Source organism: Scomber scombrus, chromosome 14 (genome assembly GCF_963691925.1).
Source record: "Scomber scombrus chromosome 14, fScoSco1.1, whole genome shotgun sequence".
Taxonomy (NCBI): domain Eukaryota; kingdom Metazoa; phylum Chordata; class Actinopteri; order Scombriformes; family Scombridae; genus Scomber; species Scomber scombrus.
Window position 1 is genome coordinate 1,213,864 of NC_084983.1, and position 15,607 is coordinate 1,229,470.

The window sequence follows — 15,607 nt, forward strand, 5'->3', positions numbered from 1 at the left end:
TTTAAATTTTTCAAGATCTTGTTTTTCCATCTCAAATGTTTTCTTCCATCCTTCTTTCTCATTGAAAAGTATTTCATTTTCTCTGTCAATGCCCATTTTTATCTGACTGAGTTGTTCTCTCTCTCCACTGACTGTGTTCATGGCAGCTTCAACTTCTTCCCTCTTCTTGTTCAGATCCCTCCCCAAGAGTTCAAGTTCTTGTCTTTCTGACAGTATGGTGTCCTTACTGGTCTGAAGGTCTTCTTTTTGTCTTTTTATCTCATCATCTTTGACTTTTTGTTCTTTTTGTTTTAAGGAAACAATGCTCATGACATTCTCCAGTTGCTGTTTTGTTGTTTGAAGCTCCACACTCAGATCTTTAATGTTGGTTTTCTCTCTCTTTATCTCATCAAACAGACTGTCTGCATGTTCTTTCTTCTTTTGAAGCTCAGCCTTTGTATTTTCTAATTTGTCTTTCTCGTTTTTCATATTTTCTTTATCTCGTTGTAATATGTCAGTTTGTTTGAGGATGTCAGACCTAATCAGCTCCAAGTCCAGTTGTTCCTTCTTTATCATCTCCTTCACCCTATCCAGATCCTCTTTGTCTTGTTTCATCTGATCTTTAAAGTTTTCAAGATCTTGTTTTTCCATCTCAAACGTTTGCTTCCATCCTTCTTTCTCAATGCCTATCTTCATCTGACTGAGATGTTGTCTCTCTCCACTGATGATTTTCATTGCACCTTCAAGTTCTTCCTTCTTCTTGTCCAGATCCTTCCTCAAGACTTCAATTTCATCTCTTTCTGTCAGTACAATGGTCTCACTGGTTTGCTGTTCTTGTGTCAGTTTTGTGATCTTTGGTTCCTTCAGTTGTTCTTCTTCATCTTTATCTTGTTCTAATGTCATAATTTCCTTTGGAATATCAGACCTCATCAGCTCCAATTCCATCTTCTCTTTTCTCATCATCTCATTCACTCTATCAAGATCCTCTCTGTCTTGAATCAGCGCTGCCTTCAAGTTTTCAAGGTCTTGTTTTTCCATCTCAAATGTTTTCGTCCATTCTTCTTTTTCATTAAGAAGTATTTCTTTCTCTTTCTCAATGCCCATCTTCATCTTACTGAATTGTTCTCTCTCTCCCCTGATGCTGTTTATGGCAATTTCAACTTCTTCCCTTTTCTTGTTGAGATCCTTCTTCAAAAGTTCCACTTCTTCTCTTTCTGCCAGTACAATGCTCTCACTGGTTTGCTGTTCTTGTGTCAGTCTTGTGATCTTTGGTTCCTTCAGTTGTTCTTCTTCATCTTTATCTTGTTCTAATGTCCTAATCTCCTTTGGACTATCAGACCTCATCAGCGCCAATTCCAGCTTCTCTTTTCTCATCATCTCATTCATTCTATCCAGATCCTCTCTGTCTTGAATCAGCGCTGCCTTCAAGTTTTCAAGGTCTTGTTTTTCAATCTCAAATGTTCTTTTCCATTCTTCTTTCTCATTGAAAAGTTTCTCTTTCTCTTTATCAATGCCCATTTTAATTTGACTGAGTTGTTCTCTCTCTCCACTGATGTTGTTCGTGGCAGCTTCAACTTCTTCCTTTTTCTTGTTGAGATCCTTCTTCAATAGTTCCACTTCTTCTCTTTCTGTCTGTATAATGCTCTCACTGGTTTGTTGTTCTTGTGTCAGTCTTGTGATCTTGGGTTCCTTTAATTGTACTTCATCATCTTTATTTTGTTGTAATGTATTAATCTGCTTCTGGATATCAGACCTCATCAGCTCCAATTCCAGCTTCTCTTTCTTCATCATCTCATTCATTCTATCCAGATGTTCTCTGTCTTGTTTCAGGTTTACCTTCAAGTTCAAGGCTTGTTTTTCTGTCTCAAACATTTGCTTCCATCCTTCTTTCTCATTGAAAAGTATTTCTTTCTCTCTTTCAATTTCTGTATTCATCTGACTGAGTTGTTTTCTTTCTCCACTGATGCTGTTCATGGCAGCTTCAACTTCATCCTTCTTCTTTTTGAGATATTTCTTCAAAAGTTCAACTTCTTCTTTTTCTGCAAGTGCAATGGTCTTAACGTTTAGGATTTCTTCTTCTTGTTTTCTTATTTTGTCATCTTTGAGTTCTTGTTCTTTTTGTTTAAAGGTAAGTTGGTTTCTTGCTGTCTGAAGCTGAAGGGTCAGATCTTTAATGTTGGTTTTCTCTCTGTTTATTTCATCAAACAGACTGTCTGCTTGTTCTTTCTTCTTTTGCATCTCAGCCTTTGTCATTTCCATCTTGTCTTTTTCATCTTTCATCACTTGTTTTTCTCGTTCTATGACAGCAATTTGTTTCTTGACGTCGGACCTCATATACTCCAAATCCAGTTTCTCTTTTTTCATCATCTCTACCGCTCTATCTCTTTCTTCTCTCTCCCACATCAATTTTACTGTTTTTTTCTCAGGATCTCGACCATGTACAACATCATCTGGCTTCAACACATCTTTAACATCATCCTTTTCACTGGCCTCCTCCCCTGACACTGTTATCAGAGGTTTTGCTCCTCTATCCAAGAATTCAATCTTCTTTGGACTCACCTTTATTTCCACCTCATCTCCTCTTGCCAGCTCAGTGTGCTGAATTTGTAGCACATCTTTATCCTCTTTTTTCTCATCATTTTCTAACTGGTGAATTTCTTTCTGGATATCATCTTTCCTTTCATTTTCACTTATCAACTGTTCAACTCCAGGGAGATCCTTCTGGTATCTTTGCTGCTCAAGATTTTCATGATCTGATTCTTTATACCCAAGCTTCAAAATTTTCCTCTCCTTCATGTCCTCTTCAAGTTGTGCATTCATTAATTCCTTTTGTTTATCATCCTGTGTCTTCAGTTTCTTTTTAGGTATGAGGATTTTTAATGCCTTCTCACTTTGAGTATTATTCATCGGTCTCTTCATTTCTTTGCGTTCCTTCCTCATTTTCTGGCGTTCAACTATAAGAAACTCCTGGTCGTTCTCCAGCTTTTTCTCCCTCAGGACTAACTCTTCTGATTTTTCTAAAATTCTCTCCTTTTCTGTATCCAATGATTTTTGTTCTTTTTGGATATTCATTTCCATTTGCTCCAGATGTGCTTGCTTTTGTTGCATGTTCTTTACAGCACATATCATCATTTCTTTTTGTCTTTTAATCTCCATCTTGATGTTTTCCACTTCATCTCTTGCCTGAGTTATGATTTCTGCCTGGGCTAAGATATGTCTTTTTTCATTTTGAATTGCTTTATTCATATCTTCACTGTGTCTTTTCATAATTTGATATTTCTCCATGCATGTCTGTATTAATTCACAGTGCTTTTGAATTTGATTATGCAATTTTGTGACTGTGGACACCCTCGACTCTTCCACTGCACCTTTACTTTTGTCCTTTTCACTTTGCAGCTTCAGCTTAATAATTTCGAACTCATCCCTCTCTCTCATGATCCTCTCCAGTCGTTGGTCAAGCTCTTTTTTCCTCCTCTGTGTCTCCCTCTTGAGGGCATCTTTTTCTTGTTTGATTTCAGCTAGCATCTTTTTCACCTCCTGCTCCTTTCGATTTCCTCTGCGGTTCATCTGTTGATTTTCTCTTTTTTGGACATCCAATTCAGACTTCAGCACTTCCATCTCTCTTATTTCTCTTTTTGTATACTCCAGTCTGATATCAAGTTCTTGTTTTTGTTTTTGGATATCAACCCTCATGTGGATCAATTCATCCATCTCTCTTTCTGAGGGCATCTTTATTTGAGATTTTATTCTGCTCATATTATTTCTCAAAGTCTTGTTCTCAGCTTGTAAAGCTTTGAGCCCTTCTCTTTGTTTCTCTAAAACAACATTTACATCTTTCAGTACTCCCATTTCCCTCCTGAATGTTTCCAAGTGTACATTAATCTTTTGTCTCGTGTTTTGGATGTTAAAAACAAAATCATTCACTTTTGAGCTTTGTCTTTCTAGATTTATCTTGTTAGAATCTCTGTATCCTTGGAGAAGAGAAGTCTGGTCATTGACAATCCTCTGCTTCATCTCAGCCACTTCTTCCTTCTCTTTTCGCAGTTTTATCCTCATAACTTCTAACTCATCCCTCTCACGCATGGTTTTCTCCAGTCGTTGATCTAATTCCCTTCTTTTCTTTATTGCTTCTTTCCTAAGGGAATTTTTTTCTCTCTGTATTTCATTCCACATTAAATCATTCTCTTCCTTTTTACTTATGCTTTCTTTAAATATATCTTCACTTTGTTTTCTTTTCATTTCCAATTCTGACTTCAGTAGCTCCAGTTCTCTCGTTTCTTTTTGAGTCATTAGCATTTTGTCATGAAGTTGGTGTTTCTGTCTCTCAATATTTTCCCTTAAACTGTTCATCTCATGTATTTCTGCCTCAGCTTGTTGTCTGGCTAATCTCACATTCTCTCTCTCTGCTTCAATCTGTTGTTTCAGCATCTCTATCTCTTCTCTCTCCATCTTTTCTTTCTCTTGCTTACTTATTGTGTTTCTCAGTTGTTCATTTTCACAGTTTCTCTGATCCAATCTCTCAATTGTCAGTTTTACATCCTCCATTAGTTTCTCTTTTTCTGATCTGAGTTTGAAGATTTCAGTTTCCATTTCCTCAATTTCTTTGCCATGTCTGTCTTTTGTCAGTCTGTCTGTATATGTCTTAGCTCTGTCTCTTCTCTGAGTCTTACATTTTTCAAGGTCATCTCTTTGCAGGGATATAAAATGATGGCAGTTTTCCAGATCTTGTTTTTTAGCTTCAATCCTGTAGTTCAGGTCTTCCAGGTATCTCAGTTTCACGTCAGTCTCCTTTATAATAATCTCTATGTCGGCACTTTTCTTTAGAGTCTTAACCCCCATTTCCTCTATGGTGCTCTTAAATGTTTCCATTTTCTCCATCTTCTGCTCCATCAGCCCATTTTGACTCTGTATTTTTATTTTTAAAATATCTAATTCATCTCTCTCCCTCAGAGTTTTCTCTAACCTTTGGTCCAGTTCTCTGTTCTGTTTTTTTGCTGCTTTTTTCATCGATTTGATGTTGGTCGTTTCCTCTCTCATGTCATTTTTTACCCTTTTCAGAAGCTCTTGGAATATTTTCAGCTCTTGTATTAATCCTTTGATTTCAGTGCTGTCTTCATCCTCATGGTCTCTGTCGATTGTACTTTCTTCAACCTGGTTTTCAAGTTCTGATGTCACTAATCTTATGATTTCTTGGGTTCTATAAATCTCTTCCCTCAGTCTTTGTAGATTAGGATTTCTTTCGCCCTTTTCATCAGAACATCCATCAATCTGTGTCTGTAGCTCTTCTCTAGACTCTTCACTATATTTTTGTTGTTTAACATCCAATCTCATCAAGTCAGATTCATCAGTTACTTCTTCTTTCACCTTGCTGCCATCCTCCTTCTTTTGCATTTGCACTTCATATTCACTTATTACATCCGTGGAAGCACTGGTGATCACCCTCAAAATGTCTGTGTGTTCGGTTTCTTTCAGCATTCCAGTCGTTTCTTTCTCTGGATCTCCAATTTCTGTAATTTGTAACCAAGTTTCAGTCTCAGGCCTCTGGCTCTGCACATCCTTTATTTCCACAATGAGCCTTTTAATCTCTTGATTTTTGTTCTCCATGTCCTCCATAGAACATTTTATTTGCTCCCTTATTTTCTCCTCTTTTTCCTTCAGTTTAGAGATCTCATTTTCTATTTTTTCATTGTTTCTTTTATTTGTCACCAATTCTTTCTGATCATCTTCCATTAATGTTTTTTCATGAATTTCTGTCTGCATCTGTAGGGGAATATTCTGTTCTTCTGCAACAAAACGGAATTCTTGTCCCTCTTTGTGTGCTGAATGCATCTGCTCCTCTTCTTTAATGTATTGACTTTCATGCTGGACATCTGATGTTATAGATTGTTGCAAAGACGTGGCCTCTTTTATAATTTCACTTTCTGTGCCTTCTCTGTCTGTTGGAATCTCAGATGTTTGACGCTTGAGGGAGTCTCTGCGTGTTTCATTCTGTGGTTGTTGAAGCTTAGATCCATCCAATGAAAAAGTCTTTTTGATTGCAGATTCTGTCGATATCCATCTGCTGACCTGAGCTGTCATGGAGGTCAACTTATCCTTTACAAAAAAGAAAGAATTGTTGTTGCTTTTCATGTGACCAAGTTAGGTCAACAATTATTAAAATGTTTAATGTCTAACTTCATTGACAAAATATAATGTGTATCTAGTATTAAAGGCATTTTTGTGGACATCTTAGCCGTATATCATTCTATATAAGCATGATCTGCATCTGTCACTGGACATGGAGAATGCTGCAATAGTAGCCTGAATGGTAAACTTACCTTTCTGAGACATTTGTTCAAAGTGAATGTAAGAACCTATGACTTTTACATGTCAGTTTTATATACAGTAAGTAAATCAACATCAAACCTTGTACATACACTATATCATCATCATTAGTGCTCACATTAAAACAATATCAGCTTGTCTGACTGGTTAATCAGCTGTTTGGGGACCAGAACTTGTATGGACTGTTGGTACGGTTGGCACCATAACTAAGCAATTCTTACTGAAATGCAACTCAACATAATTCATTTCTTGGAGGCCTTGGAGTTGGGGTTAGGGGTTAGAATATTTGTTATGTCTCTATTTGGTCTTGTTGAGTTTAAATACTTAAACAGAAAGTTGTTTATTGGTTATAATTGTGCTCTAACTCCTTCTTTTTTTTTGCGATCAAATGTTTTTATTTAGTACAACAAAATTCCACAGAATACAAAAAACACCATCATATGGTGCCCTTTCACATGGCACTTGCTCTAACTCCTTTTTTATGTTAGTTTGAAACCAAGTCTTTAAGAGTTGGGAGATGCAGAGAGCACACATGTTGACACAGTAAAGTGCAGGTATAGATAGCCAACTGATATGGAATAGGCTGTATGTTAATGTAGAATAGGAGTGTCAAAATCATTTTAGTTCAAGGGCCACATGCAGCCCAATTTGATCTCAAGGGGGCTGGGCCAGTAAAACCATTGCATAACCTATAAATTATATAAAATACATATTATAACTTTACTTTAATAAACTATCTAGGAGTAAAATGTTTCCAAACCCTCCAAGGAAAAATGTGTTCTTCTGAATCACTTTTCAAGTCAATTATTTCAAGTTGTCTATGGGCAGACCATTTTTATTGAAATATTGGAATTAAGCCTACTTTTTCTGCAATTTTCATACTTTGCAAAGTTATCCAGTGGGTTGGATTGGACCCCTTGGTGGGCCAGTTCTGGCCTACGGGCCATATGTTTCTATACCCCTGATGAAGAATATGTAGGTGTTAATGTTTGGTATCTAGGCTCCCCACAAGGAAGCACTGAGTGAGTGAGAAACTAAATTACCCCTAAAGTAAGGTAGACTCAAAACCTACAGATGGATGCTGGATGGAGGTGGGACTTTTGAAATGCTGAATGAACAGCGGCAGCAGGTAATAGCCTAGCTGTCAGGTCAGCGGTCTGGCAGTAGTCTCCATACAGTATCGGTATACAGTATGTTACACAGAGAGGACAACAAGTCCTTTAAATTAAACAACAAAATATGTCGTCTGACCATGTGATTCTAGAACAACAAATAGGAACATGTTCTTCTCTGGTGTCTCTATCAGCAGGACAACATCATTTGTCTGGGCTTACCAAAACTGTTGCACATAAATTAATAATTATGTTTTATGGCGTAACAACAATGTGGTTAAGGTCCAGTTACATTAAGGCACTTAAACCACTGGGTTAGGTTTAGTGGAAGATCATGGTTTGGGTTAAAATCATTTTGTTACAATTATAGAAACATGTGGTGTGGATCAAATTCACTACTACCTGAAAGTAAGGTACTAACCACAGAGTTAAGGTTAGGGGACAGTTCATTTGATTGTAGTGGTTTTTTTTGTTAAAAACTGTCCCAACTCATGGTTGGAAACAGGAAACGAACAGCTATCTTCTGCTAAGTCTACTGTTGGATTAATGCCTACATCCACCTCTCTGTCTCTTCTGTATGAGACAAATTGTTAACATACACAGTGCATATGTCATCTGAAAAGCGCAGCTGCTCCTAGTCATAATTACATAATTACAATGACAGCATCTGACACTCAAATGTAACTATATGTCATTTTTTGGCGACTGGCATTAAGACCTGTTGTGTTGTTCTCAGGGAGGATTATACCATGTGACTCAAGCTGGGTTGCCTGAACTACAATAATGATTGCTAGCATCTTAAACTGGAGGGTCCTATGCTTCACATCCTGAATTACTGTCATACTGTCATGGCTTACTGGGACATTTGACTAAAAGCCATGGTTAATGTTATCAGTAACACTTGTGCTTTTCTGCTATCACGTTTAAAGTCTGCAGTGAGAAAGCTGATTACTGGCCCAAGAGTAAAAAAAACAAAAAGATAAGTTTTACTTACCATGTAGTTTTTCACTTCTTCCTTGGTCTCGTCTATCTTCTTTTGAGATGTATGTATCTTCCCCAGGGTGTTGTTCATCTCTGCAGCAGCTTTTTCTATGTTAACTTTCACCTCAGCCATAGTCTGAGTTTTTTGTTCAAGCTCCCTCCTATGTCGCTGTATTTTTATCTTCATGATTTCTAATTCATCCCTCTCGTGCAGGGTCCTCTCCAGTCGTTGGTCAAGCTCCCGCCTCTTTTTCTGTACTTGAAAATTCATCCATTTCATTTGGCTCTTTTCTTCTGTAAAGTCCATCCTGCTCTGCATTATTTCTTCTTTCACCATGCGAAGCATCTTTCTGATATCTTCTACTTGAAGAATCACTCTCTGAATGTCAGCGTTCACCTTATTCATGGTGTTCCTCTCCATGTTGTCCTCCTCAATCTGATTTTCTGTATCTACTGTTTCTTGCATTGTTCTGGTTCTGGTAGCCTGTTGAATTCTCATATTTTCCTCATCAAAGCTGTCATCTACCTCTAGCACCTGCTCTGATCCTCTTCCCTCACTCTGTTCTTCTCTTCCCTCCATGTCTTGTTTAGCATTTTCAATCTCTTCCTTCATCTTGTTGATCTCTTCCTTTTTTCTCTTGATCATTCTCATCATTTTCACCAGGTCCTTTTTCTTTATTTCAATCTCAGCATTTGTCACTTCCAATTCTCTCATCTCTTTCTTTGTCTTTCGTAACTTGTCATCCAGCTCCTGTTTTTGCCCTTCAACACTCTCCCTCATACACATCATAGCATTTATATCAGCCTTAGCTAACTGTTTGTCTCTCTCTAAGTTTTCTCTGTCCATCTCTATTTTAGTTTTGATTCTTTCTATCTCATCTCTTTCAGATTGCACCTGTACCAACTTCTTCTCTATATCTTGTTTTTGTCTCTGCATATCAGTCTTCATCTGCTGCCACTTCTCTGTTTCCCATGTTGTTATCATTATTCTTACATCTGTGTCTTGCCGTAGCTTCTGAGAGTCAGCTGTCATCTTTTTCCTTTGCTCTGTCTCAGCCTTCAACTCCTTCAGACTCACGTCCTGCTCTTTTTCACTGTCTTTCAAAACACCCCAAAGTCTCTCCATCTCTTCCTGGATTCTGCTGAGTTTCATTTTCAAAGCGTCAGTTTCTTCTTTCTGTCTGTCTTTGCTGTCCATCTGTGGGACTGTGGCTTTCTGCATTTGAACAGTACTTTGCTGCTGAATCAGCCTCTGCTTCAATTTGTTGATCATTTCATTCATATTGTGTTTGGTGTACTGCATTTGATATTTATGTTGAGAAACATCCTCTCTGTTTCTCTTTAACTCTTGCTTTAAATCTGCCATGTTTTTCTCAATTTGTTCTTTTGCCTGCTTTGCTCCAAGTATTATTTTCCTATTATTATCTATAAGACTCTGAAGACTATCACCCATCAGCATCTCCATTTTCTCCTGCCCTTGCTGTAGCTGTTGGTTGGACTCTTTCTTACTTTCTTTTGATGTAGTCTTTTCATAGATGATTAGTTTTAACTTGTATTGCTCAGTGATGATCTCATTATGTCTCCTCTCCAGAGCTTCCCTCTCTTGGTGTATTTCAGTCCAGGTTTGCATAAGTTGCATTTTTTCTTGAGCAGCTTCATTTTTATTTTCCTTGAGTTTCTCAATAACATTTAGCATCTGTATTTTCAACCCGTTCATTAATAAGCTCTGCTCATGTTTTTCAGCTGTCAGCCTGTCAATGTCCTCCTGTTGCTGCTTTATCTTTGTCTTTAGGTGTTCTGTTTCATTTCTCTCTCTCTCTTTCTCTTCCAAAACTTGTTCAATCTCCTTCATTACTTGACTTGTCAGTTGCCTTTGTCTTTTGATAATTTCCATTTTGGTTTTTGCATCAACTTTTGCTCGATTGTCTGTTTCCTCTGTCTGGGTCATCTTGCTGCTCTGCTTTCTTTGCTCTGTTGATCAAGAAAAGTTGCATATGACTTGTTTAACAAATGACCAACAAAAGAGGCAATTGCTGAGAAGCCACCAACATTCTGTTAAAATAAGCCTTTTACAACAGATAGTGGAACAGCTAGGAAGACAATTGAAAAAACACTTTTCCAGCATGTTTATGTTCTTCAGTAACACTTAAAGGACAGCAGGCAGGACAAGAAAAGACACATGATGCACATTCAGACTCAATAAGCAATAATATTTCCAGTGTAATGCAACAATATTTTTATATTGTTCATATTTTGCTATATTGTAAATGCCTATCTAATGTATTGTATATTTATTGTTTATTGTTTATTGTATACAGTATAATATATATTAGTTTATTATATATTGTATTTTATTAATAATTCATATAGGAATAATGTAGTACCAATACCTACCTACCTACCTACCTACCTACCTACCTACCTACCTAAGTTCAGATAAAGGAAGTAGTGTAACATTCATATTGCACAGCCAAAAATATGTAAATCTTCCAGTGCAAATACAATGAGAATGAACTTCTTAATGAAGTAGGAGACATCTTGCACTGAGCACCCTTCAGGATTTTTTTATGAAGAAGGAGGTAGATGTATTTTAGAACTCCCAATAACCTTGTTAAGAATTTTAACAAGGTAATTGAACTCTATTGTGGAAACACCATATAATAATACACATAATATTATTTAAAGCAAAGTATTTTCATGTATTGTAAAACATGTTGGCAGGGATCTTTAAACATGATCACAATCTTTCCTTTTCAAATTAATTAAAATGATTTGAGTATTCAGATTCTTAAGTAAAAGTAGCACTACTACAGTTTAATAATACTCATTTTAAAATGTTGGCAGCCCACAGTTTTCTGCTAATGTGTCATAGACAAATACAAATGTTTTGTTGATGCACATTCCTGCCGTCCATGGTAACAATTGTTTAAATTTGTTATATCTTGTAGGTAATATATTAAATTTCACAACAATATACTGATGCTATATAAAGTTTGAACAGGTTTGTCATACCTAGATCAGCCAGAAGCTCAGGTTCCTCTTGTGAAAGTATCCGATAGAAGCTATCTTTGGTTTGTGACGTCCCCTTCTCCACCACATTAAACAGCTCCCTCATTTGCTGCTGTGGTGTCGAAGCTTCGGTGATGGCAGTTGTTTCCATTTGTGTGCACAGCTGTTGTGAGAGCCAGGCCTGTACAATCACTCCAGGTGAACTCACTCCAGCAATGATCTCCTCCCTGAACTCCTCCAGGAAAGTTTCCACTACAAATACATTTGAGTTTCAAGTTTGGATTTCATTTCACTGCATATAACATTTCATTAGTGTGAAAGACTACATATCCAACATTCACATTAGGTTTACAGTCCCACTGAAAAACTTAGTTGTTGTTGTTGTTGTTTGTTCTGTTAGTTTTGAGGAACTCTACAATACTGGCACAAGTTTGCATCAAAGGTAAACATTGGCAGTTCGTGACAACATTTGAATGCCTATCATAAAATAACCATTCATGGTGAAAGTTGAATATATGTATGGTGATAAACAAGCAATCATTTTGAGGCGAAAAATAAACTTACCATTGTCTCCTGATGTGGCCATGTTTTTGCCTTACAAATTCAAAATCGGTGTTTCCCATCTGATCACAGGCCTGAGTAGGAACAATATAATATTTAAAAAGGCATTAAAAACACTCATATTAAATGTAATTACAGGTCTATTCATTAAAAATCACAAAATATTCATATATACATCAGTGTATTGCACTTTTGCAAATTTATAAACTTTTACTCACCTCAGCTTCCTTTCGTCTAGAGTTGTGTACAAAAGATGTTAGACTGAACGTCAGCTCTGTGCTGCTCTGCGTTGGTGATGAGGCAAACTGGCAATAATATCTTCAAAACATTTGTATATCTCCTCCCTCCTCCCTTCAGTGACCACCAGGTCTAGCTGAAAGATAATATGATAGGAACACCCAGTATGTGTGTGTATGAGTGGATGGTAGGGAAGGTTTGGGTGGTGACGTCTTGCTCTGTGGGTCTGCTCTTAGCTGATAAGGGTGTGGTCCATTTTTGGCTTGGTGTCCAGGGGTTCCTTCAGCTCTCCTGATGTACCAAACGTAAACACTGAATAATCATTTTCCCAATGGCATAAGAAGAACACTGATCATTGCTTGAATGTATAGCCTCAGTAAATATGGTTAAAAATTCCCATTACTGAAATGTATTCTATCAAACTTTGTTCTATATATTAGTAATATGTGACTGGCTTAAGTTTTCAGTGTAATCATGTGTACCCAGGGGGGGGGGGATTAAGGTAGACAGGGGGCTCAATAAGATTAAGTTTTATTCTCTATGTAAATTTTAATAAATTGATATTATTTCTGGCCAATCTGGGCCCCCTGCAGGCTGGCACATGTGGGCCCCCCTAGGCTCAAGCCATATCTAGCCTGTTCAAAGATTCGTGCCTGTGTGTACCACTGTAAATATACATTATACATATATTTACAGGTAGCTAATACCAGAGTCGAGGTTCAGAGGAGCAGTTTATAACTAGAACTCAGGAATAAGTGAATTTTCACTTGCATTACTTGCAGTGAGTTTGACCACCGAACCCAAATTACCAACTGCAGTGCACATTAGCTGTAAGCTAGTTAGCAATAGATACACTGACTGATGTGTGTATTTGTCTGACCAAAGTCAAAACTTGAGACTTCTCCCCCCTACAGTCTTTCTCTGTTTTCCTTTAATCTATTTTGTACATTTATAAAGCACATTCACAAAACATTTCTATTTAATTCTTCCTGACTGCCGGCAATGGCATGACATACCTGAATATACATCGTGAGCATGCATAGGAGCCAGCAGTGGTCTGCTTTTCATCTTCTTGTCTAAACATATTGTTAGAATTAGCTAGTCTCAGTGCTTTACCACCTTTGCTAGGAGCCTATCAGATGGAGCTATGATTCAATCCTTCAGGGCTGCATAGCTGGTGCTTATCTCTGCCAGGAGTCTTGTTGAAACTCCAACCATAAAGCGTTGGACTAAGCAGCCATCTTTATTTCCCTGGGAGATGTGCCTTGCTTACGTACCCGCTTAGCAGGTCTGCTTTTGGGTTAATTGTTATCGTGTGCTGTATCAGCCTGTGGATTTTATACTTGATCGATTAATCTGTCTCACTGAGATGTTTTCACCATGTCATGATGGCTGTGTCAATGGTTAGGGAGCTGTAGCAGACAGTGTTTTGTTTCACTTCTTGGCTACTGACTTAATTCATGTAATTCCAGCTAACAGGGTGACCAGTGCAGGGACGGACTGGGACTAAAAAACGGCCCTGGACTTTCTCCCTAATAGGCCCACCAGACAGCAACGTACAAACAGTCACTAACAGGGTTGTCCTGATATCTCCTCACAATATTATACCAAATATGTAGGAAACATTTGAAATTCCTGTATTCTGGTGCCTTTTAACAGGTGTTTTGAAATTTTGATCAGACAATACTGTGAGAAATCCGGAGGACGCCTTTGGCCCCAGATCACATATTAGAAGTTATTAAAAAGCTAAGTATAGATATTGATGAATCTATTTGTCACAGCTATTTGCAAATAGCAATGGCAAATTCTGATTTTTTTTGGGTGGTCTATGCCTTTACAAATAAAAGACAATGAATTTGAGGGTCCGGTGTTGATTAACAGTAAGTGATGTTCTCCTGACTTTACTGAAATGTTTAACATTCAATAATCCCATTGACAAATTATTCTAAACTGTTAAATCCCTTTTATCACTCACCACAGCAAAGGATCTCTGCACTGTCCCTGCATCTGACTCTCTCTCATGCACCTAGATGTCAGGAGAGGAGGTGGAGTGATCATTATTTAGTGAGCAGAATCTATTCTTTCATGTTTATAATCAGAACAAATTATACTGAATGTAAATACTGACTGTAAAGTACCAGTTACCTTTACTTTACCCAAAGTCCTCAGCAGCAGGCCAAAGATTACTCCTCAAAAAGTAGAATATTTGTCAGTTTTATGAGCCAGTTTATAAATGAGGCAGCCAGGCTTTTATTAGTCAGCTCCTGTCCATAAGAGACTCAGGTGTAGTTAGCTGAAGTTAACTGAGTATTACCATTGATGACTTACTTTATTCTTATTTGAAATAAAAACTTTATGTCCATGTTGTGTGGGGAAGCAAACATCAAACCAAGAGACTATCAGCAAAAAACAGACCAGTCCTCTACAGTAACAACCAAAAACAGACCAGTCCTCTCTTCAGTAACAACCAAAAACAGACCAGTCCTCTACAATAACAACCAAAAACAGATCAGTCCTCTCTACAGTAACAACCAAAAACAGACCAGTCCTCTACAGTAACAACCAAAAACAGACCAGTCCTCTACAGTAACAACCAAAAACAGATCAGTCCTCTACAGTAACAACCAAAAACAGATCAGTCCTCTACAGTAACAACCAAAAACAGATCAGTCCTCTACAGTAACAACCAAAAACAGACCAGTCCTCTACAGTAACAACCAAAAACAGATCAGTCCTCTCTACAGTAACAACCAAAAACAGATCAGTCCTCTACAGTAACAACTAAAAACAGATCAGTCCTCTACAGTAACAACTAAAAACAGATCAGTCCTCTACAGTAACAACCAAAAACAGACCAGTCCTCTACAGTAACAACTAAAAACAGACCAGTCCTCTACAGTAACAACCAAAAACAGATCAGTCTCTACAGTAACAACTAAAAACAGACCAGTCCTCTACAGTAACAACTAAAAACAGACCAGTCCTCTACAGTAACAACCAAAAACAGACCAGTCCTCTACAGTAACAACTAAAAACAGACCAGTCCTCTACAGTAACAACCAAAAACAGACCAGTCCTCTACAGTAACAACCAAAAACAGATCAGTCTCTACAGTAACAACTAAAAACAGACCAGTCCTCTACAGTAACAACTAAAAACAGACCAGTCCTCTACAGTAACAACCAAAAACAGACCAGTCTCTACAGTAACAACCAAAAACAGACCAGTCCTCTCTACAGTAACAACCAAAAACAGACCAGTCCTCTACAGTAACAACCAAAAACAGACCAGTCCTCTCTACAGTAACAACCAAAAACAGACCAGTCCTCTCTACAGTAACAGTCAAAAACAGACCAGTCCTCTACAGTAACAACCAAAAACAGACCAGTCCTCTCTACAGTAAC

General features: G+C 37.6%; 1 protein-coding gene and 1 long non-coding RNA gene across 2 annotated transcripts; both read right to left on the bottom strand.

Moving 5' to 3' along the window:
* Positions 1-1,994: 1,994 nt before the first annotated feature.
* Positions 1,995-10,093, bottom strand: LOC133994322 (trichohyalin-like). The gene is made up of 3 exons (XM_062433565.1): positions 8,410-10,093; positions 2,125-6,072; positions 1,995-2,018 (listed from the first exon to the last, which is right to left on the bottom strand). The coding sequence occupies exons 1-3, from the start codon at positions 10,090-10,092 to the stop codon at positions 1,995-1,997; spliced, it is 5,655 nt and encodes a 1,884-aa protein (XP_062289549.1). The 5' UTR covers position 10,093.
* A 1,321-nt stretch (positions 10,094-11,414) lies between these two features.
* LOC133993653 (uncharacterized) lies at positions 11,415-12,259 on the bottom strand. The gene is made up of 3 exons (XR_009927072.1): positions 12,185-12,259; positions 11,970-12,040; positions 11,415-11,657 (listed from the first exon to the last, which is right to left on the bottom strand). It is a non-coding gene; the product is annotated as an uncharacterized LOC133993653 (long non-coding RNA).
* Positions 12,260-15,607: the final 3,348 nt, after the last annotated feature.

Coding starts and splice junctions, on each gene's coding strand:
- LOC133994322 (XM_062433565.1), bottom strand. CDS start 10,092: ATGCTAAATGTTATTGAGAAACTCAAGGAAAATAAAAATGAAGCTGCT. Junction 6,073..8,409: donor AAGAAGTGAAAAACTACATG/GTAAGTAAAACT, acceptor TTTTTTGTAAAG/GATAAGTTGACCTCCATGAC. Junction 2,019..2,124: donor TGACCCTTCAGCTTCAGACA/GCAAGAAACCAA, acceptor TTGCACTTGCAG/AAAAAGAAGAAGTTGAACTT.